The sequence below is a fragment of the Falco naumanni genome, chromosome 2, assembly GCF_017639655.2.
Source record: "Falco naumanni isolate bFalNau1 chromosome 2, bFalNau1.pat, whole genome shotgun sequence".
NCBI classification, from domain to species: Eukaryota; Metazoa; Chordata; class Aves; order Falconiformes; family Falconidae; genus Falco; species Falco naumanni.
The window spans coordinates 113,352,998-113,375,232 of record NC_054055.1 but is presented as its reverse complement, the minus strand read 5'-3'; the positions used below and the strand labels follow the sequence as shown (position 1 = coordinate 113,375,232).

General features: G+C 36.6%; 1 protein-coding gene across 3 annotated transcripts in view; it reads right to left on the bottom strand.

The window, feature by feature from the left end:
• Positions 1-22,235, bottom strand: part of CADM2 (cell adhesion molecule 2) — a 670,184-nt gene that overhangs the window by 121,858 nt on the left and 526,091 nt on the right. For all 3 annotated transcript variants that reach the window (XM_040582919.1, XM_040582921.1, XM_040582920.1), the window contains 2 exons: positions 8,392-8,544; positions 5,770-5,907 (listed from right to left, as the gene is read on the bottom strand). In XM_040582919.1, the coding sequence (XP_040438853.1) occupies positions 5,770-5,907; positions 8,392-8,544 (291 nt within the window). The remainder of the gene's footprint in view (positions 1-5,769; positions 5,908-8,391; positions 8,545-22,235) is intronic.

The following is a 22,235-nucleotide window of genomic DNA, read 5'->3' as shown; positions in this document are numbered from 1 at the left end:
TCTCTTTAAAACAAAAGTAATTAGACTGTAGTTGTTCCTCAGTTTGCTCCAATTGTCAGAGCAGGAAACATATATTGAAAAATAAAATTTTAAAATTGGTTACATGACGCTGCACTCAAGTGGAATTTTCTTTCATTATCTCTCATATGTTTAGGGCCAAATTTGATATAAACTTTCTCTGTAGTTTAGTAAAAAAAAAGTATCCTCCTCCCACCCTCACTTCCCTTATGTATATAGTGTCATTAAGTATTACATTTTCCAAGTCCATGCTTATGATCTTTCATAGTAATGCAATATATGGATATTACTGAAGTCATGTGAACTAAGGGTTGTATGTATGTAGTCACATCAATCCTGTGCTTACTTTGTTCATTGATTATTTTGTTGTTTGTCCAGAATTATGGTAATTTACGATTAAACTAAACCAAAGTTTATCAAAGCTATCAATGGTTGTGAACTGTAAATAGAGCACATCATAGTATTCACTGGAATCTACAGACAAGTCCCAAGAAGACTGGAAATAAAATCACTTCATAGACCTTCCACTCACTGCTTTATATCATGCTAAATTTGCCCTCTGCTTTTGTGCAGATTCAGTCAAAAATCTCGGAGTTTTTACTAGAGTGCAGGGAGCCTACAGCTATGCTTAATAAGTATTCAACTCATCTCAAGGTTCAAATTCAGAAAGTTCTGTTGTAGGACATATCTGTCAGATCAAAGCTGAAGATCCCAAAGACTGAACATTTATTTTAAAAAGTTTTAATGCATTAACTGCAATGAGGTCTTCTTACACATCATTTAGAACAGTTTTACTTGGCTCCCAACTACTTATAATGCTTATTGATTTTAATTTATTTCAGCAAAATAGTTAGCTCATTATATTGATTTGTTACAATGAAAGCCTTTGAAGACATCTATAAATACATAAACACATATACTAAATTACACTGAGATTGTATATGTCCTCTGTGTCCTAAAAAATGAAGTGAGAAGTTTCAGTTTTAAAAATTATACTAACTCCCATTAGAGAAGATGACCTAAATAAAATTTACATGAAATATAAGTTTCAGAAAGCAAGTCTTAAACGGCTTAAGCTACATCACCTTAAATTTAAAATACCTCTGAATTCAGAAAGGTACTCTTTTTTTGTTGTCTCCAGATAGACAAAGACACTACAAAGACACACAGTTTCCATTTTCTCCTAAGAAATAATTATTTCTTGCATACAAGCATTTTCCTGCCTGTTGTTTGCTAGGCTTTAAGAGATTTCCATTTCTGACTATTAATATTTAGGGATCAGTAGGTGAGAGAAATATTGACCACGGCTAAAGTGCAGTTATTATAATCAAACAACCAATGTCTTCACTCATATTTAAAGCAAACACATGAGATTTTTTTCCCAGAGTTAGGTTTCCAAATTTAATAATAAGCACCTATATAGATAGCCTTCTGCTTATAAGAAATGTACACATTCCTTTGTTTACTGATTTCAGTAGGAGGGCAGACAGCTCCCGAAAACGTCAACTTTAATTTCAGTGAGAGGTTGTGGATGCTTAATCCCTTAGAAAAACAAAAGCAGTTAATTTCCTAAACGGATGTTTAGAAGTCTTCCTCTAGACATCTATTGTTTGAAAGAGTTCAACTCTTGGAGTTAATTACCTCTGTGAAAAGGATGTGATACTATTCTATAAACTGTTGACATCCCCAGCAGAAATACTTAGCTTGTCCACTTTATCAGCTTTATCTTCTTAAAAGTTTCTTCATAGCAAAGTGAAGGTGTAATGGCAATGTATGCTAACGGAATGTAAGCCCACCTGGTTGTAAGAGCAGTGCAGATCAGGTACTGGGTGTGTTAACAGATGCTAGCGTTCCGAATATTCACCCAGGTGTTTTACAGAGCTTTTAAATATGTCCACTGTTGTCCATTACTTAATTTATTTTCTTGCTACTCCTCTCTCTCCTAAATACCCCCTGATTTTTTTTTTTTAAATGATACGTTACAGAGGCACTTTGTCTGGAAATCACTATAATGAAACAGGTTGGGGGATGACTAGATAGCAGGTAGCTTTGTAGAGTAGGAACTGAGGTCTTGAAGACAAGTTGAATATTAGTCAACAGTTTGCCCTTACAGGGTTGTAAGCTAAAAAAGGGCTGCCCTGCGTTAATAACAGCATGGCCAGCAAGTCAAGACAAGTGATTCTTCTCCTCTATTCAGTACTTGCGTGGCTGCATCTAGAGTACCAGGTCCACTTCTGGGCTTTTGGGTACAAGAAAGATGTTGACAAACCCGAGTAGGTTCAGCCAAGAGCCATACAGATGGTCAGTGGTGGGAGCATAAAACATACGAGGACAGCTTGAGATAGACGAGTTTGTTCAACCTGAGGAAGACTAAAACCAGATCAAACTGCTGCCTTCAAGTACTTAATGTGTGGTCATAGAGAAGAAAAAGCCAGAGTCCTGTCAGAGGCGTACAGCAAAAGTTGAGGTACAATGAACACCAGTTACACTAAGGAAAATTTCTGATTATGTATCATGAAGTATCTACATATAAAGAAAATTCTCCACAATCAGGGCTTTGAAATGCTTGAAACATCTAGCCCAGACAGACTATGGAATCCCTGTCCATGGAGATTTTTCAAAATTGGATTGGAGAAGACCTTAGCAACCTGACTTAAACTTTGAACCGAGGTTGGGCCAAATGTCAACTATGGGCCCACTTCTACCAGTCTGTCAGATAAATGCACATACAGATATGCTTGTACTAACTAATACAAGTTTATATCTCACAAGTATAGATGTTTGATAGTGAAAATAATAAACAGAAATGATAGAATGCCTAGCATTCATTGTTCATTGTCATCTGTTTTTAAAAGCACACACTTTTAATTATATATATTTTATATATATATAAATACTATAAGACCATTCTGCTGTTGCAAGGCAAATATAATTTCTGTTTACATTTTAAATAAAGTTCTGACATGAAATGACCTTATCTAAACAAATTTAATCTTCAGTTTAGAGGTTTATCAAGACAAAATGTTTTGTGCCTCTGAGTTCTTTGTGTATGCTAAAACATACATAAACTAATTCAAAATGACTTAATCTATTGCAACAAAACAAACATATTATCTTATCTACTTTTGAAGCCCAGTTTTGTTAGGGGAAAAATAAAATACAGTAAAAATATTCCTGAGACCTAAAACCATACTTTTTACATAGTATTGTTGACATAGTAGGTAAAAAAAAAAAAATTGAAAAAATAGTTTGGTTTTTTTTTTCCGAAAAATTATGTATTTAGCTTCTCCGGTATTTCTGCTTTTAATAATCTTCTGGAAATGCCACCAGAATGCTAAAGTGCAGATCTCTTTTTTAATTTGGTGCATCTATGTGAGAGACAGAACACTAAAGCAAAAGGTATGATACCCAGTGCTTCCCATTCAGTCCCTCTCATTACTAACACTTGCTCTATCAAACAGTATTCCTTTACCAGATGATGATTCCTTTTTTGAGTAATAGCAATGGAGCTACAATTTTAGAATGGCTTTTCCCCCTTTGGTGCAACTCTGAACTCAATGCATCATTTATTCTTTCGCACCATGTATAATACACTGTAACACAATTGGATTTACTGGTGCTAGACAGACGAACTCCTAACCTTTAATGTCAGCTGCATTAGCATATAATTTCATATCTATTTTCTCAGATTTATCATTTCACCTTTTACAGTGCACAAAGCTAATGTAACTTCTGCTGATGCCACTGCAAACTGGTTAGGTTATTTTATTTCTAACCTTTCTGAAATGGCAATATGCTCTTCAGAAGACCTAGAAAACGAAACTGAAATGAATGTGCTCAGTGCCTCCCTCTCATTTCTGTTTGGTTGTTGTTTCTTTTCCCCTTTATCTTTTTCACACGTCATCTTTGTTCCTTCCCCATCTCCTTTATTTAAAAAAAAAAAAAAAAATCCCTTGAGGAACTGTTGAGAAGAGCAAATTAGTTAAAGGGTCAAATCACCAAATTGCTTGCTGGCTTCAATTACATGTCAGCTGAAAGAAAGGCAAAGTTATTCCACCAGATTTTAAAATATAATTTTAAAAATAACATCTTTTCAGATGTGTTGCCTTGCTGTTAGACCAACTGCATCAGTGGTTCTCTTAAAGTATTGACATTGCTTAGAGTAATTTTCAATATTTACATGTCTTGAATACATATATTCATCCTCTCATCTTTTCTGGATGACAGAATCTGTGCTGTGCTATGCGTGTTAGCTGTGCTGCTAAATTCTTCTTTTTTAATTACATTTGATGAGGCACTGCTTTTCTTCCAGCAATTTCCTCAAATTTTCCAGTGACTGAAAAGAATGGTTCTGTTTCCTCATTTTCTACCCTTGCTACAAGTGTTCAAACACATTTCAAATGACTCCAGCCTAAAATTCCTGTCTCCTTCAACACTACCCTGATTTTCATCAGAAATCTAAAGACACTTCTAGAAGGGACTGGGTTCCTTGAACAGTCAACTGCAATCTCCTTTATTTACCAATTTTATATCAGAGCTCTGGTTATGTACATTGAACTGTGGTAGAGAATAGCAAAGGAAGATTAATGGATTCTGTAATTAACACTGTGATTTTGTTTGAGGCAGTTTATTGAGCTAACAACATCCACAATGTCAGACAAATATGAGACAAAGCAGATAAAAGTTGTGTTTGTGTTTTTTTGAAAAGCTACACAGAAAAGGTGGATTTTGAATGATTTATTGATTTAGTCTAATAGCAGAATGAACAGAGGTGACATGAGTAAATACCACCACCTTATGCTTTTTATTCATCTACTGTATAATGGGCATCTCAGTTGGCTGTGGAAGATGTGACTAAACCTTCCATTATAGAAAGCTTTCTCCACTCATTCACCAAAAAGGATTTTAAACTATCCCAGTATTTATGAGCATATGGACTAGAAAACTAAGTTTTAAGTAAAATACATGCAAAGTGAAACAGAAGACAGAAAAGAACCGAACAGCTTTTATATGCAACTCCTTCCTATCTCACTGCATCCTCAAAGGCAAATCCTTGTTTTGAGCTTCAATTTTAGTCACCTGATGACTTTTCAGTTACAGCAGTGTCCAGCTCCCCCAGGTCCCTGTGAAGTTCTCCTCATCCACTTTAAAATCTATTTTCTCCTTGCTCCTCACTGCAGACTGTCAGCATCCGTGCCACAGCTGCAGGTTCCCAGTTTCCAAGCTGAGGTTCCCCTCAACTGTTACATCACGACTCTTCCTCGCTGGTGCAGGCCTTGTGACTGCCCTATGGGAAATACAATCTCCTATCTCCTCCAGACGGTTCTGCCACAAATGGTCACTTTGAGCAGTGTAACATAAAACTGGCTATTGACCAGATCAGACATACATCATATTAGAAAGGCAAAAAGACATGACAAGGTAAAATATCTGGTGTGAGTGGTATGGCTGTGATAACAATAATCCATAAACTGTTTCTCTATGGAGCATCACAGTTGAGTTTATTATGCTGAACAGAGTTCAGATCAATTCAAAACATCAGTTTTTACCATCTGAAGAAAAAGTAAAAAGATGGTTATATGACCACTCCAGTACTGTACAATCAATTCCTTATCTCTGTACTATATCACGGATTCATGTAACGATCAAATATGAGAAACACTACAAACACGATTTATATATAAAATTGAATTCTAAATGATGTGTAGTTTTGACAATTGGATCAAATTACATAAAAGTCCTTTTAAATACCTTTAACTTCTTTGTCGTTCTTGAACCATCTAATATCAGCTGCTGGTTTACTACCAGATGTCTTGCAAGTTAGCTGCATCCTCTCTCCCTCCATAACTGGTGAGGTAAATCCAGTAATTTGTGGCTTCTCCGGAACACCTAACAAGCAAAACAAGCAAAATGTCTCTGATAGTGTCAGCTGCTGCCATGAATATACAACCAACTTAAAGTTCACTTCTTCATACGCTCTAAATTCTGGAAACACAATAATTAGTTCTTTGCCTTGTGAGTGAACCCTGTTTCCTATTGCAAATAAACTGTCAGTCTGAAGTGAAGCTGGTTCTAAAGAATTAAAGAAAACAAATTATCTAATTTTCTAAGGGAAACACTGTATTTTTAAAACTATCTTATCTGCATTTATTTGGTGTGCAGGTCTAGTCTGACTTGCTATTATAGGGTTTAAACCGGTCTTCACAGCAAGCAGGATGACAAAGTGTATTAGAAGTACAGCTGTGAAAATAAAATGTAACTGGCAACAAAAAGCTGAACTGATCTAAGTTCAGAGCAGATGTTTAGAGCACGAATTATGAAGATTTTAATACCAAATCCAGGGAAGAGGTCAGACTAAAATAAATACAGGAGTTACTTTATCTTCAGAGAACACATAATCAAAAGACCAATAGGTATAATCACAATTCCATTTGCTATGGAGAATTCTTCAGCTAAATCCAAGTTATTTTGAGGAGGTCATATGATCGTGACATACTATACATGTAATATTAAATTTGGAAATAGTTGTTTTTCAATGAACCATGGAAAATTAAAAAAAAAATAATAGAGAAGATAATGGGAAAAGTATGATCACTACTTGTATAAATCCATTGGACTACTGAAAGCACAAGAATAACTTATTTTAAAGTGATCCTGACAACCATAATTTTAAATTCTCTGCAAATGTCATTGTTGTAACTTGCATCTGCAGCACTTTGATGTGTTCATATTTGTGGCTAGAAAAAGAGACCAGCCACAGTAATTGACCCTGTGCCCTGTATTTCACAATTTGGTTTGTTTACATCTCTTTTCCAAAATGAGAGATTATGTACATGAAACCCAAGCAGCAGTCCCTATAACACAGTACATTTCTGTAATAAATATACTCCTCTCTTTCAGGACACAAAATGATGTCTACTATAATACCTTGACACTTAAATATTCTAATCCATAAAGAAGCAGTCAATAAAGAGGTTATTAGTACATAAAAGGATAGTTTAATTGATTGAAAGATGTACTACATTTCAATGGGAAATAACCTCTTCTCAGATAGAAAGTGGTCAAAGAGTTTACAACGTTAATTTGAAATAGAAAGTTACAAAAACAAAATTAAAAAAAAAAAGACAGACAAAAAAAAGACAGGCATCTTAAAGCTTGCAGCTTGCCTTCTGGGAAGGTTAGTAGCTGATGTTGGGAAAATTTCATGAAATGCTTCCCCAAAATGAAGGTAGAACTAAAAGAACTGTGAAAGATTAAGCTACTTTGGTTAATGAATATTGTCTAGATCTTTTTTTATCTTTGTAACACCTTCCTATGTCTTTCTGCCATTTAAAAGGTTGAACTGGTCTACTCATCTATTGTTTAGATCATGAGATGCCTCCCTACAGTAAAGACCAAAGGTAGGCAGTTGTTATTGCAGAATATTCTGCTTTGAGTGGGTGTTTTTTGTCCTTAATGGCAAACTCGTGAGGATTTTTGTAAAATAGTCTCACAGGGACTAAAAGGGAGACATATTTCATATCCTATGCACAAAACCAATTCCCTGGCTGGATTAATGTGAATATTACTGGCACAGAGAACATCTTACATTAGTCCTATTAAATTCATCTGTCTGCCTGTCTACGTATAAAAATAAAACAAAACGAAAGAAAGAATCAAGTTCAGGGACAGAAAAAGGAGAAAAGAATAAAAATCAATCTGTAAAATCATATAACCTCTTAGGTACGCAGGTGTGTTTCAATGAACTATAGCAATTTCAGCTGATTGGGCTACTGACATTCATAGAATCATATAAAGCTTTGAGCAGAAACTTTATTTCCTGGGCATCTCTCAAAATCTATTGCTTTTCTATGTGTATCTATAACCTTTGGGGAAAACAGCAGAGCATTTAGAGGATAAAGCATAGAAGCAGCAGCAAACCCAGTGAAGATACGCACTTTATAGAGAAAAAACGAAGCAGAATGAGCCAAGAAAATGCACAGCTAAGGAAAACCAATAAAGCTCTAAAGCCCGTTTTGATTTCATGCTCTCTGATTTTCTCCCCTTTGCCCTATACAATACATTGTTAGGAGATGAACACATGCACCTTCTTCGCACTTCTGGTGCTTGGGATGTAGAGGTTATGTCCATTTTATGGAGCACTCATACAGTGGTATTTGTGTGCTCCCTAATTCATTATCCTGCCACAGTGCAAATAGTAAGAGGCATGTTATTTTTCAGCACAGCAGTATGAAACAATAAACTTCAGGGAAACAAGATCAGACATTTACATTTATCTTCTGCCAAGCTTTGGAAAACTTTGTTCTTATCATAATTTTCCAAAGCCTGAGAAGTTTAACACTTGCTTCTTTATGCTCAGCTCTTTATACTTACCGAGAACAGTAAGAAAAGCCTTGGAAGTCTTGACAGGCATAGTAAATAAAGAGCAGGTGTACTGCCCTTCATCCGACAGAGACACATCACTGACACTGATACTCAGTTCATGCCATGAGGCTCGGACCAACTCAATTCTGTTGTCCCTCAGAGCTGAAAAACAAAAAATCGTGTTATAAGGTAGGAAACAGGACGTTTACAAAGCATGGTATATTGTACAAGAGACTCTATGAGTAGCCTAGTGAAATCACACCCTAGAATACAGGGGTATGGACACAGTTGTCTTTATGCATAGTAGTTTGCTTTCTCTGTGGAGTAAAGTACAAGAGTCCAGCAAGTTTTTGAATAGCTTACTGCCTTGTATATCAATCTAGAAACTAAGGAACTTTAGTTACCTTTGACCTTCCCCTAAAAATACTAACACTGACCTTGATTTCTGCCCCCTAGCAGCTTTGTACAGCGTCTAAAATAACTCCTTCCTAAATCCATTTTTTCTTTCATGTATTTATCAATATGGGTGAATATTGAGAATCCCTTTTTTTCTAGTAACAAACTTTTTGCAAGTAAGAAGTCTAGCACTGCATAGCTTGCCTATAGATTTTTCTTACATCTGCTACTACTCATATTGAATGGGAACATCAGATTTCTGGAATGCTGTAAGGATATTTCTTATCATGAATATCTTGAAAGTTCTACTTCTGCATGCATATATAATACATTTAAAGAGTTCAGGTAATTGAGTATAGTGGCTTTACTTTACTCATCTTCTATCAGAATATCCTTCCTAGCAAGATTTTCTTTGCATGAAACCACTGAGGGAAGAGGAATAGGTAGATTTACTTAAATTCAAAATGTCACTTTAACTAATGTTTTAAACTTTTAAATATTTTAAAGGTTATATTTAGAGTAACCCACATTTTCTTCTGAAAAACAGTCAAAACATTTCCAAACATTAAATTTCTCTGTATTAAAGCTGTTTCAGGAATCTACATATATTAATCAAGTCTTTCCACAGCACAGAAATACTAGTATCATAAGTAAGTCAATGACATAATTCTCCTAAGCGAACAATAAAAAAACCCCTCTGTAACTCAGAAAGTTTTGCTGTATACCTCTAGATTCAAATCTTTGACATGACAATATTTGAATCGCCAGTGAGTCTATTTTTACAGTAAGCCTCTGAAAGCCAAAACTAAAATATAAAATATTATAATTACTGGGAGAGCTATGCTTTGATTTGTGAGAATAACCAAGGTGTTCGAGTCCCTAATGATGCTCTCACTCGCTGCTTTCTGAAGTCCCTAAAGGCTCATAGATTTGTTTCTCCTCACACTTATATCTGCCAACGATAAAAGCAAAGCTTTACCATGGTTCTTTTGCTACTATATCTACATGTTTCTGCCCCATTGCAAGGCTCTCCAAGTGTTGTCAATGCAGGAAGATTTACACTGAAATAAGTAGCTACAATGAAGATTCAGCAAAAACGTCACTTGAACTTGCTGCCTTCTAAAGCTGCTGTTCAGGTTTCTTTACAGTGAACTCAAGCTGAATTTGCTGGTTATTTTAGGGTAGGACAGCTAAAGCTTGACTTATTCTCTGCAGGGTCAGACAACTGAAAGGTGACAGCCTAAGCAGTCCTAACACACAAGCATGCCACAAACTGCTCCAAGGCACATCGAAGTGACTGAGATTGTGTGTAATGGACACATTCCAAACATAACCGAGACATCTGCTGGCCACCAACAGCAAGAAATAAATAATTATGTAGTATATAATATAAAATGCACATGATGATGGAAAATAGGTGCAACGTCAATGCAAAGAAGCAAGCAAAACAAAAGCCACCAAATGAAAAGCCATGTATATACCAATATGCCGACAAAACAGCCCAGAAAAACAAGCTCAAGAAAACAAAAAACACATAGAAGCAAGCTTCTACCAACCCAGAATAGCAGGCAAAGCTGATGACTGTGGCTTTACTAGCCAAAAGTCCTCACAACAGTGAAGCTGTTGCTATCTTTGAGGAAGTAGTAGATGGGGACTCAGAATTCATTTCTCAGCTTTTCAATTCTAGTCAGATGCAAACTGAGCAGACATAAGAACGGTAGTTTATTTCACATTACTGACCTTTCAAAAAAGATATTTTCAAAATGACCCAGTGCTTCTAAATGGTTTAATTACTACCACGCCCATACATACAATTTAGAGAACAGCATAGGAATTACAAAAAAACCTCAGCACCCCATAATTTGAAAGTGGCGACTTTTGCCTCATGTTAATCAGAAATTATTTTAAAAGTCATGCAGTATATCATCCTACAGCATATTTTACTTTCTTATAATTTTCAATTGCTACTGTCTCATGATAAAAAATTATGTAGCAGTCGAAATATTTTCCTATAGATGGGACAATGTGCAGAATTTCATGCACTAAACAGAACCGCAGTTAACTCCACTAGAACACAAATTTTCCATTTAGATCCTACTTGTAGAAAAAAACCCAATTGAAATACAAACCACCTGCCTCAGCGACATTCCTATTGCTCCCCTCCCTCATTTCCTCCCCTCCACACCATTTTTAACCTTTGTACAAAATAGAAACCTCAGTTCAATCAGTTTTCTGGAAAACTGGTAAAAACAACCACTGACCAAGGCCTAGGATCAGATGTTCCATGTTTCAGCCTGGAGTGAATTTTTATTGGAAGAACAGAAAGAAATAGTAATGAAAATACCAACACTGAGCCTTTGAAAAAAAAAAGTGCTGCAAAGAACACCGATATAATACTCCTTTGCAGGAAAGCTGTTTGTCAGAAGCATTTCTATAAGTGCTAAGTCTAAATGCAATTAATTATCTGTGCCGTCAATTTCAAACCCAAGTTCCAAATCAATTCAAACTGTAAGATTTCCTGTCTAATGCAGATTTGAGAGCAAACCAGTGAGAAAACTCTGCTATTTCACAGACAAGGCTAGCGCTTACATGGAATCTTTTTAGAATTTTACTTTCAAAATTTATTCCTACATCTACGACTATATCAGTATCTATATCTATTTAGAAAGGCACCGTTTCCTCTCGCGAAATCGATGGCTGTGATGGATGCCAGAACTGGTTTATTTCTGTTTTCTGCGTCAGGTATATTTTGCTAAAAGGGTAAAGTTAGATCAGAACAAAGGTGGCTGTCTAGTTCTGGCTCCCGCACCTTGGGGCAGGGGTCCTTCTGGGAGAGGATGGCTGCTCCTTCCTTGGACAGCAAATGAACAGTTGACAGCATTGGAGAAGCCAGGAGTACTTCTAGCCAGCTGGCAATCTCCAGGCATGGAAACTGAGTGGAGCAGGGGTCTTGCGTGCGGCAGAAGGTAAACCCTTGCCAAGCCTCATTGCTGGAGCAAAGAAGCCCGTGGAGCCTGAACAGAAGCCAGCTACTGAAAGGTCTCAACTGGCAAGCAAAAGCTTGAAGGAGAAGACATACTCCTCAAGGAGCTAGTGGATGGGAAGGAGATTTATTTACAACACTCTTTATTCAATCTCTTTCATAAGACCTGAGTTCTACTTGTTTAAAGAGTGATCTCATCTAGTTTATTATTCTCTGTTTAACGGACATGAGCTTCAAAAGCTTTCTGTAAGCTTTTTGACCGCTCTTTCTTTGAAGTGAGAATTGCCCCAAAAACGGGCAATTTCACCACAAGGTTCAAGCCTACTCGAGGCTCTGCTATAATAGTTTAAATAAAGAACCATAAAGTGAAATGCAGAACGTTCTCTCTTATTTAAGTAACAGCAAAAACCAAACAGTAGAACATGTATGGGGACATTCTGCAAGAATCTGGGGGGACATCCTGCAAGAATTTGGAGTTTGGTACACACTAAACAGACTTTCTATATGCTGAAATGTCTGTGGGTTGCTCAATACAAACAGTAGTAAATATTTCTGGCTCCCCGCAGAAGCTAACAGGAGACACCAAGCTTCTTTTTAATGTGTCTCGTAATAAAATACAGCTTCTATACTGTACTCAGGTGACAGTATTTATTCCTCCAGTTTTTAAGAAGGTTGTACTTATCGCTGCATTTGTATTCCATGGGTAGTTTCTGAAAACTATTTATTAGTTGCACTGCGGCAATGACTAGACAGCCCAGGTAGAGCACAGAAAAGAAAGCTTTGTCCTTAAAGACTCAGCCAGCTCCATGCTCAATGGACTTGCATGGTTTCCTAGCCTCACTCCTAACTCTCCCTGCTCTTTCAGAACCTTCTCTGGAAGTTCTTTTTTTTTTTCTTTTTTTTTTTTTTAATCCCCATTTCACTTTCTTAGAAGCCCAATACACCTTTTTGGCCTCTTCCTGACCTACATTCCCGAATCATTACCTTATCAATGGCTTGAAATACCAGAATTTTTGCATGTTACAGAGATGCCAGAAAACGGCTAAAGAAGCAGAATATATATTTGACTTCTGGGAAATACACCTATGCCAAAAGAGTAATAAAGTATACCACCACTGATGTCTCCTTCCTGGGTTCTTACATTGTAAGTGCTTATAAAAAACATAAAATGCAACAGAAAATATAATTGCATAATAAATTCCAATATGCCCTAAGTACATTATTTCAGTTTTCTGTAATTCCCAGGCACATATGATGTAATTAGTTTGCAAAGTATGAAATAATTATGCATAAAATACTTGTTCCTAAGCAGACACACTTCATTTATTTTACCTGTCATTCTCTTTTTCTGTGGAAAAGATTTCCTTTCAGAATGTTTTCTGAGACAGAAACAAGTTACCTTGATAATTTGCATAGTTTAGGTTATTATGAGTAAATTTTAGTATTAATGCAGTGTTTCAGCTGCATTAATTAGCAATTGTTGAGACTGACAACCATTGCAACAAACTGGTGGTCTGGTTCACAAGCACAAAACCCTGTACTTTACTTTTTGCAAAAAATAATACAATCATCACATGTAGTCATGTAGTGAAATCTTGCAATAGGAATTATATCAAAGAGAGAAAAGAAACTTAAAAATACAGTGTCATGGAAAAAAAAATAAAATCCACGTTTCATCCTGGCATTCATAAAAGGCAGTTGGATTTGTTAGATGTAGTAGCCAGAGGGCAGCATCTTTAATCTAATTTCTTTAAAAAGACTATATCTTAATAGTATTTTGAGTTTTATATTTGAAGAATGAGGAAGAAATAAACAACAAAACCCCCAAATCCTCCAGAGTAATTTGCAGATGTTTTGACAATACTAACTTGACATATGCTGCCACCCTGGGATTCACTCAAGAAAATTTTCTTCCTCATGTTAGAGCTGTTCCCTCTGTCTTGGGAATAATGTAACCAATAGCTGGAACCAGAAGAATTTCTGATGCTCTACAGGTTGTGCTAAAGTCCCAGAAATTTGATACTTAAGAAACTGAAAAAATCCCTCTGATCTTCAGGTTGTAACTTTCTGAACACAGTACCGTCATCAAATGTGAATTAGTTTTCAATGAATGTATATTGTGTTTCCAGATATACTTGAATATACTTGAGAAGGCCTTTTGCTTTGTCCCTAATCAATTCAATACACCAAGATGCCCACAGGGATGATCTACAGCACTCACTTGTAGTTGTACATCAAAATCTGTCAGGCTACAGACGACCACCACAGCAAGAAAAAAAGAGACGGAAGGGTAGTAAATGGAAAAAAACCCCAAACTACTATTTTCTTCTGTGTTTAGTCTTCTAAGCCTTCATACTTCTTATCAAAACATTTAATTGCCCTTTAAAAAAATCATGTACACATTGGTTTGTTACTGTACTACCAGTTTGCCCATTTCCAACTGATATGCAGTTAGTACACTGATGCCTAACCTATCTAGTAGCTACTTGCATGGTATGTGAACTCCAAATATTTTCAAACTTTTTAATTATTTGTATGTGGAAAGAAAATCCTTTTCCTTCCTCTTTCTTTCTAGTCATGCAATTTGATTATTTTCATACGAGGAGGCATACAAGGCTAGGTAGAAGTGTGGATATTTAGTAATCACGTTTTCTATTTCTGTTTTATGTGTGTGGTGGGGCCACGTCTGCCTCACCCCATTTCCACTCACTGGAAATGTAGTCCATAGCATTGCAGCTGTGAAACTACTACCTTTGCTCTTATAACTACCTGGTCATGATTCCAATGGAGTCCAAAGGTCAGAAAGATAGATGAACTCCTAATCAGTCAAGAGACATGATAGATTTCAGTACTGGGACAGAAACATTGAAATTGAATCTACTTGCACAGGTAATGCTAATGTAGACAGAAAAGCTCGTGGAAATACATTAGGAGTTTCTATGCAACCTATTAGATTGGCTGATGCATGTACCGTTGGAGTCCTTTAAAGGTGACATCATTTGTAAGTAAAATTAGCGGAAGTAACAAAAACTGAAGGTCACAATACTGGGGACAGATCTTTGGCTAATTGGGTGTGGAACAGTAATCTGGCCAATTTGCAGATACATAATGATTTTTTTCCCCCATTAGGAAGGTGATTAGTAACATAGATGAGTTCAAAGAGACATTCCAAACAGCATCTTTCACAGTTTTGTGTCACTCAGATGCTGTGGATACTTCAACTCCACTGAATTTCCCAACCCATTCATGTACTTAATAAATCCAGGTCATCACTGAGGATGATAAGTAACGTGTTTGAAATGGAAGAATGACATAACAATCCTTAGAGATTAGTTTTACTTTAATTCCAGTGCATTTCTACTTCTCTTTGAACCCTTCTAAAGTACTTGGTAATCAAAAGGAAGAAACAATGGGGTCAATAGGAATATACTTCTTCTATCTCTAATCATCTGGTCAGCTTCTACTTTATGCTCTGGTTTGCAATATAATAAGCAAAGACTAGATGGCTTTAGCTGAGAAATACTGCCGAAATATTTGATTAGCTTAGAGAACAACATTCAGCAGCAAGCTGCTTTCTCCTTTTTATCTTTTTCAGATTTTTTGCACATTGGATAATGCATATGTCAAGGAGTACAGCAAACTCCCTTCATTAGAAGAGGTTCTGACTGTCTCACTAACAGAGGCATCTTCTCTGTGCTCATCTTGAAAAGGCCAAAGCACTGGGGATCCAGAACCTGTCCCTACACCGTTAGCTATTACTTATCAGAGTGGGCTGTATTTAAAGAACAATCTTAGATGCTTTACGAAGAAGATCCAAACTGCAAGGTAATTTCTTCAGTGAAACAATTTGCCGTTTCCTGCAGTCTGGATGGAATGAAAACAGTTTAAGGTGACTTACAGTGACTTACAATCTTGAACACATCTGCCAAGTGAGGTTTCACCAACTGTTGCCAACTGACAAAAGAAGGCCAGGACGATTATATGCCCTTCATGAATGGAATAAATATGGTAAAACTTTCCTGCATACCAGATTTTCTGCACTGAGCTATATTTTCTTCCACAATAATTTTCTGTATTGTCTTCAGTTTGTCTCTTTTTCAGAGCATTCAAGAAACATGGCAATATGTAAAAAAAGAACTTGCCTTCTAGAGTGTTTATAATGCCTACTTCTGGCATTAGAGAGGCACTGCACTTATGTTCTGCTTGCTTTTGAGAATCATAAGGATGACATTTATTGTCTGAAGGATGAGGGCTGCCACACTTTCACATAAGAAATTTAAGTTTCAAATCTTTCCAAAACATACAGGTTTTGACCTACGAAGATGCTTTATTGTTTTATTGCATTGGGATAACGTTTAACTGTACCTCCAAAACTAAAGCAAGTACCACATTAGTTGGGATGAAATGTCATCTTACAAGGTCTGCTCATCTGGTTCCTTCTGCAATGGGGAATTACAAGATTTCCTATTATACTAATGCAACTGGACATGTGCCACAGCATGGTACCCTAGAAAAATCTTTAAAAATCATACTTCTCAAATGTGCAGCTGCAAAAATTAAAATTGCAAAATGATCTGGCAAGGTTAGAAATGGACAGAATTAAAATAAATGAGATTCAATAGATAAAAGTAATTGGTAATCTTATATACCGAGTTGGAGACTGGTATTTTGAAAGCAGTAATGCAGAACAGAAGCTCTGAGGATTAAAGAGGAAATTCTTTAACTATTATGTTCAAATGCAGAACCACTCTAAAAAGATGAATCCTATTCTGGGTTGTACTGATCCTGGCAATTATGGTAAAAGGAAAAAATAATGCTACAATATTCCAAAACTGCATACATCATACTGTGTCATATAATGTAAATTACAGGTAGAAAGAGGCTCTCAGTTGGGAAGGTAATTTCTGAAGGTCTATCAATGAAATACTACTGCATAAGTAATACTACAAAAATGCAAATAATACAATAGAGAGCTGTAATAACAGTCCACACCTGCCTAAGAAAATACTAATATAAATTAATTTTTTTTTCTATAATTTTGAGGGTAATACTGAAAAAACAGTAAGTTTCAGGCTAAATGATAGTTTCTCGTAAGTGAGAAATATAAGATAAAGACCTTATTGAAGTAGAAGGGATAGATAAATACTAATCCTCTTGCAAACTAAAACAAAGGTATGCAGATTTCTTAGTTTGCTCTAAGTTTGCGAAGACCAGACCAGGTAATTTCTGCTCATGCTACTGATATTGATACTAATAATTGTGTTAACAGTACTTGAATGATCGCTGACCAAGGCAGATTTAAGCTTGTATAGGTATTAAAAAATGTCTAGCCGAACAGCACAGAACTCTACCAAAACATTGTACATATTTTAAAGAACATCAGTTACAGTGCACTCACTTTTTTTCTTTAAGAGACTGCTCTTTACAGTCATTGCTGGTGACCTTCATGCACTGGCTTTAGTCACCTTTGGGTGCAAGGAATCCTAAAGGTAGGGAACATGGAACAACTCCACCAAATTTTACACTCAGCACTACTGGAAATTCAGTTTCTCCTCAAATCTGCCCATGTGCAATATGCTTTTCATACATGTCTGCAGCTGACCATGTCTTAAGGAAGCTGTAGAACTGAATTATACCTATATTCCTCTAACCTTGTAGATGGTGACATTACAGCTCTGCTCATTCACTAGCTAAACAATGATCCCATCATACTGAAAATGCTTTTAGTGGCACGAATAAGTAACACTCACAGCAGAGTCATGTTTACGGTACTGCTTCTTATTTCTTGGAAAGTCACAGCCTTCTAATTTCTAAAGAGTGCAGTCCTGTTCAAATGTGTTATCTCAGCAGGGTTTGGAAAGACTTTCTCACTTATTAAAGAACAAAGAGAGATTGCTTTCTAAGTGAGAACAGGTATAATATGTGTCTGTTCTTTCTGCACTTCTTGATCATTCATGTAGATACATGAATTAACATCATTCTTCCTGTAGCAGATGGCTACATTGGCCAGACATGCAGTAGGAATACTCATATGTCCTAACTACATTATGAAGTCAGACTCCCTGAACTCCTGCTGCAGTTAGTGGAGCAAGATAGCTTCCTCCAGAGGCCAATTAAGAACAGGTCACTGCCCTGAAAATATTCAGAACCTGAACAAAACAGCAAAGAAATCATCAACGATTGATAAGTCTATCTGCAATCAATCTACCAATTGATTCCAGTACCAACGCAGAGTCAACCACTAATGTATACGTCAATACTGAAGATATTAGTGGTGCTAGTGATGACTCGCAGATCTCATTATCTAGGGAATTGAAATACGGAACAAAGTATCAGGAGACATCTGAGACGAGTGCAATTCCAGGGAGGATTCTCTAAAAGCTCTTTGGTGGTTTCAACATCTTTTCTGACAGAGCCCTTTAAAGTTTTATGATGTCTCCCATATAGCCTAACAGCACACAATCTGCCTCTGAACTACAAGTACATAGATGCTTCCTCTTTTGTGGGATTTGTCTTAGTTTTCCAGATGCAGGTGCGCTGTGAAAGAAACTATTAGTGAGAAATGGTGATCAAAACAGATAATTAAGGGATTGGAGCATCTCTCATACAAGGAGAGGCTGAGAAATTTGGGAATTTTATTATGAAGAAGCAGCAAATCATGAACTTAATCCAAATTCAAAAGAAAAATTTGGCAGCAGCAGAACTTTCTAGATCTCTAATTTTCTGAGGAACCTGGTCTAACTGGACATAGTGGGAGAATAAGGTTGGACTAGGTGACCTCCAGAGGTCCTTTCCAATGTGAAACATTCTGTGATTTTTTTATTCTAGATGTTTTGGGGGTAAAGAATCTACATATCTACATTTGTGCAAATACACTTTTTGAGCAGCTATATTCCAAGAAGGTGGTGGCTTCAGAAGTGCAGCCATACAATATTTGGAGTCCAGAGTGGTGGCCAGACATATTCATCAAGCACTACCGAATACTGTTTGGAAAAATAAAACAAATATTTGACATACAATGGCATAAATGGCATACTTAGTACTAACAGCTGCACTGAACAAAAACTCTACCATGAATTAACAGTTACTGACAGTAACAGAAGTGTAGAATCATGCTACCATTGGTAGCATTTATCCCCAATATCTGACACTTTTGGGGCCATTCACATACATCAGATATATTTGAGTATACTAGAAGAAACATGTCCACGCTTAACATATATGTATAGACAAAAAACAGCTGACTGCATACTGGCTTTTTCGTTCAAATATTTATTGAAGGCATTTTCTTTTTTAAGAGTTGGGAAAAAATATTCCTCTGGTTGGTTGTTTCTGCAGTTGAAATTATAGCAGTAGATACAGGATTGAAGACATTAATTTGAAAAGCAAATACACAGAGTAACTACCATTTACAGCTTCATAGCTAGAGAATGCTACTTACCCTTCACACTTGCAACGGATGATTAATTATATTGGTTCTCATACTGCACTTTTCTTAACTGGTATAGTCTGAAGGTTCACTAAGAAACCACCATAACTAACCTGTCTTCAGTTTGTTACTTTTGACAGATAGATTTGTGTGTCATACAAAAGGTAGCACTGAATATTTTAAAAATGCAAGAAGTTGTTTCAATGTTGACTGATTTTTGTGGCTATTTTTAATAGACGGTAAATCACTTGAGTATTGGAGATACAGTCTAAGAAGAATTTCTGTATTTACTGTGTACTACTGAATCATATATAATGGATCAAGAGTAACTTCCAATTCTGCTTCAGAAGCTGTCTGAGACATGGCATAAGCAAAGGTATTTGGCCTTCAGGACAGTGATTGTTACCGTACTCTTTCTTGGGCTTGTCGACAAAGTGCCCGTCAAAGGACATTAATTGCACATTTGGATGATAATATGTTCACAGCATCAGATGTAATAAAGAGTGCTGCAGTAACAATCTGCAACACTGGATACATGAATGTTTTTGATATCTAAGTTATAATAGCCCATCTTTTAATTATACTGTGTCCTTGATTCCTCCTTCTCTCTCTTCTCTTCACTTCAGAGCTGATCATTTAACTCCTTTTTACCTAGCATTCATCTTCTTTTCCCTATTCTCCAGGCACAAAACTTAAGACCTCTATTTTAAAAAGTTTTTAGAAAAATAAACCTGTTGTCTATACACATGAATCTCCTTTCCCATCTTACAGAAGTCCTGGTAGACTCAACAGTTCTGGAAAAATTCCAGATATCAAATATACTTCCTCTGGTATACAATGATATTTTAACACTACCACTTTTGACAAAAGCAGCACTTTTTCTTCTGATTTCCGTTTTGCTTGCAAACTGTTTGCCAAGTTTGATGCTTTCCTCAGATCCTCCTCTTGCCCTTCTTTAATCAGTGTTTCCAAATTCTTCAACCAAAACTTACTAAATTAAATTGTATATTTAATTTCTTTCCCCTGTAACAGCCTTTAGTATACTCAATGTATGTTCACCTCCCAACTGACAGTATTTGTCCTGCCTCAGTGATCCCATCTTTCCTCATTTTTCATTCCTCTTACTCTTCATCTTCCTTCCTTCTTTTTCTTTGAAATCTTTCCTGACTGCACATATATGTGGGTGTCAGAAAACCTTGGAATAAGCTGTCTTTGACTTAATTTGTTCCTCTATCTAGTCTCTTCTTCTTATCTCCATCAGTCTTTAATTGATAGAAAAACTTGTTGACATCCCTCTTAGTAACAATGCTCCCATTTTCTGTAGTAAGCAATTTTGTTTGATACATAATTTCTCTATAAGAATGAGGCCACCCAAAAGAAATTAGAAAATAAGAATGGGCTAAACCAACTGCATATGAAATATACATCTGGAATACTCATTAGTAACTCTTTAAATGGGAAGAGTACATAAAAATAATTCATTTATTTGTATTTAAAAATGTAAACCCCAAGGTACACTTTATCTTTTCTGTAACAGAAGAGCAAAAATGTAACAACTGAATTTAAATTACTTTACATTTATCAGCATCCTGAGCCATATAAGGAAGAATGTGGCAGCAGGTCTAAGGAGATGATCCTTCCCCTCTGCTGAGCACTGGTGAGGCCACATCTGAACTCTTTTGGCCAGTTCTGGGCTCACCCAGTACAACAGAGACAGGGACATATTGGAACGAGTACAACAAAGGACCACAAAAGCGATTAAGGGACTGGAACATCTATCATATAAGGAGAAGCTGAGAGCGCTGGGACCGTTCACCCTGGAGATGAGGAGGCTTAGGATGTCGTCAATGTTGATAAATACCTGATGAGGGGAGTTGAGAAGATGGAGCAAGGCACTTCTCAGTAGTGTGTACTGACAGGCCAAAAGAGAATGGACACAAATTCAAATGCAGGAAATTTAACTTAAGCATAGAAAAAACTATTTTACTTTAAGGGTGGTTAGACACCCGCACAGGCTGCCCAGAGAGATTATAGAGTCTCCATCCCTGGAGATATTCAAAACCTGACTGGACACCATCTTCTGGGGCAACCTGCTCTGGCTGACCCAGCTAGAGCAGGGCAGTTGGACCACATGGTCTCCAGGGGTCCCTTCTAACCTCACCTAGCCTATGATTCTTTGATTCATACAGGCAAAAGCTGTATCGTAATACCTAAAAATAACCAACCCAAAAACAAACAAACAAAAAACCTCCATCATTTTCAAGCATTCCTCTCTTCCTTTTTGGCTTTTAAATTGCTTTCTTATAACGAACAACTGATATCCTGAATAGCACTCTGCTGAACTGTACTGAAGACAACTGCTTGAGGACTATCCATCCATAGAGACAAGTCTTTACCTGGTATTGCTAAAATGCTGACAGATTAATGTGATGCCCTCTGGAAATGAGTGCTGTTCTGAGCAGGGCCTCCCATTAACATGTCTTTTTGCAGCACAACAAATCTAAACCCCTTTGATTGCATCACTGAAAATGTGTGCAGTTAGAACAACAGAAAGGGAGAAGCTGGAGAGACGGAAGCCTGCCAGACTTTGGTGGTGAGTATGCACGGATGAGCGCTCTCATGCTCCAGGATCACGCTCTAGGTGGTTGTGATCTGTTCTCAGCTGCATTAGCTCCTTAGAGGATATCACAAGCTTCAGCTCCCCAAGAAAACTTTTGCATCAACACTGAATTACAGCATCATGGTCAGTAATAACAACAACAGAGTTTTGGAAGCTCTGGCAGCTTACACCTTCAGGGTTACTGAAAAGCCCAATAAATTACCTCGGTACCTAGGGTTAATTTCCTCATTGAGAATGGATGTTACTGCTAGCTAGGAATTTAAAATGCTTCCTCCTCAGAACAGCAATCCCATGATGTTACCAGGATTCATCTGGAGGCAAAAAAATCTAGTTAATAAAATCCCTAGTAGACAAAAAAATTAATTCTATAATCCAGTTATTAAAGGTGCAGTTATGAAGTGTCTGTAAGTGCTGACTTATTGAAT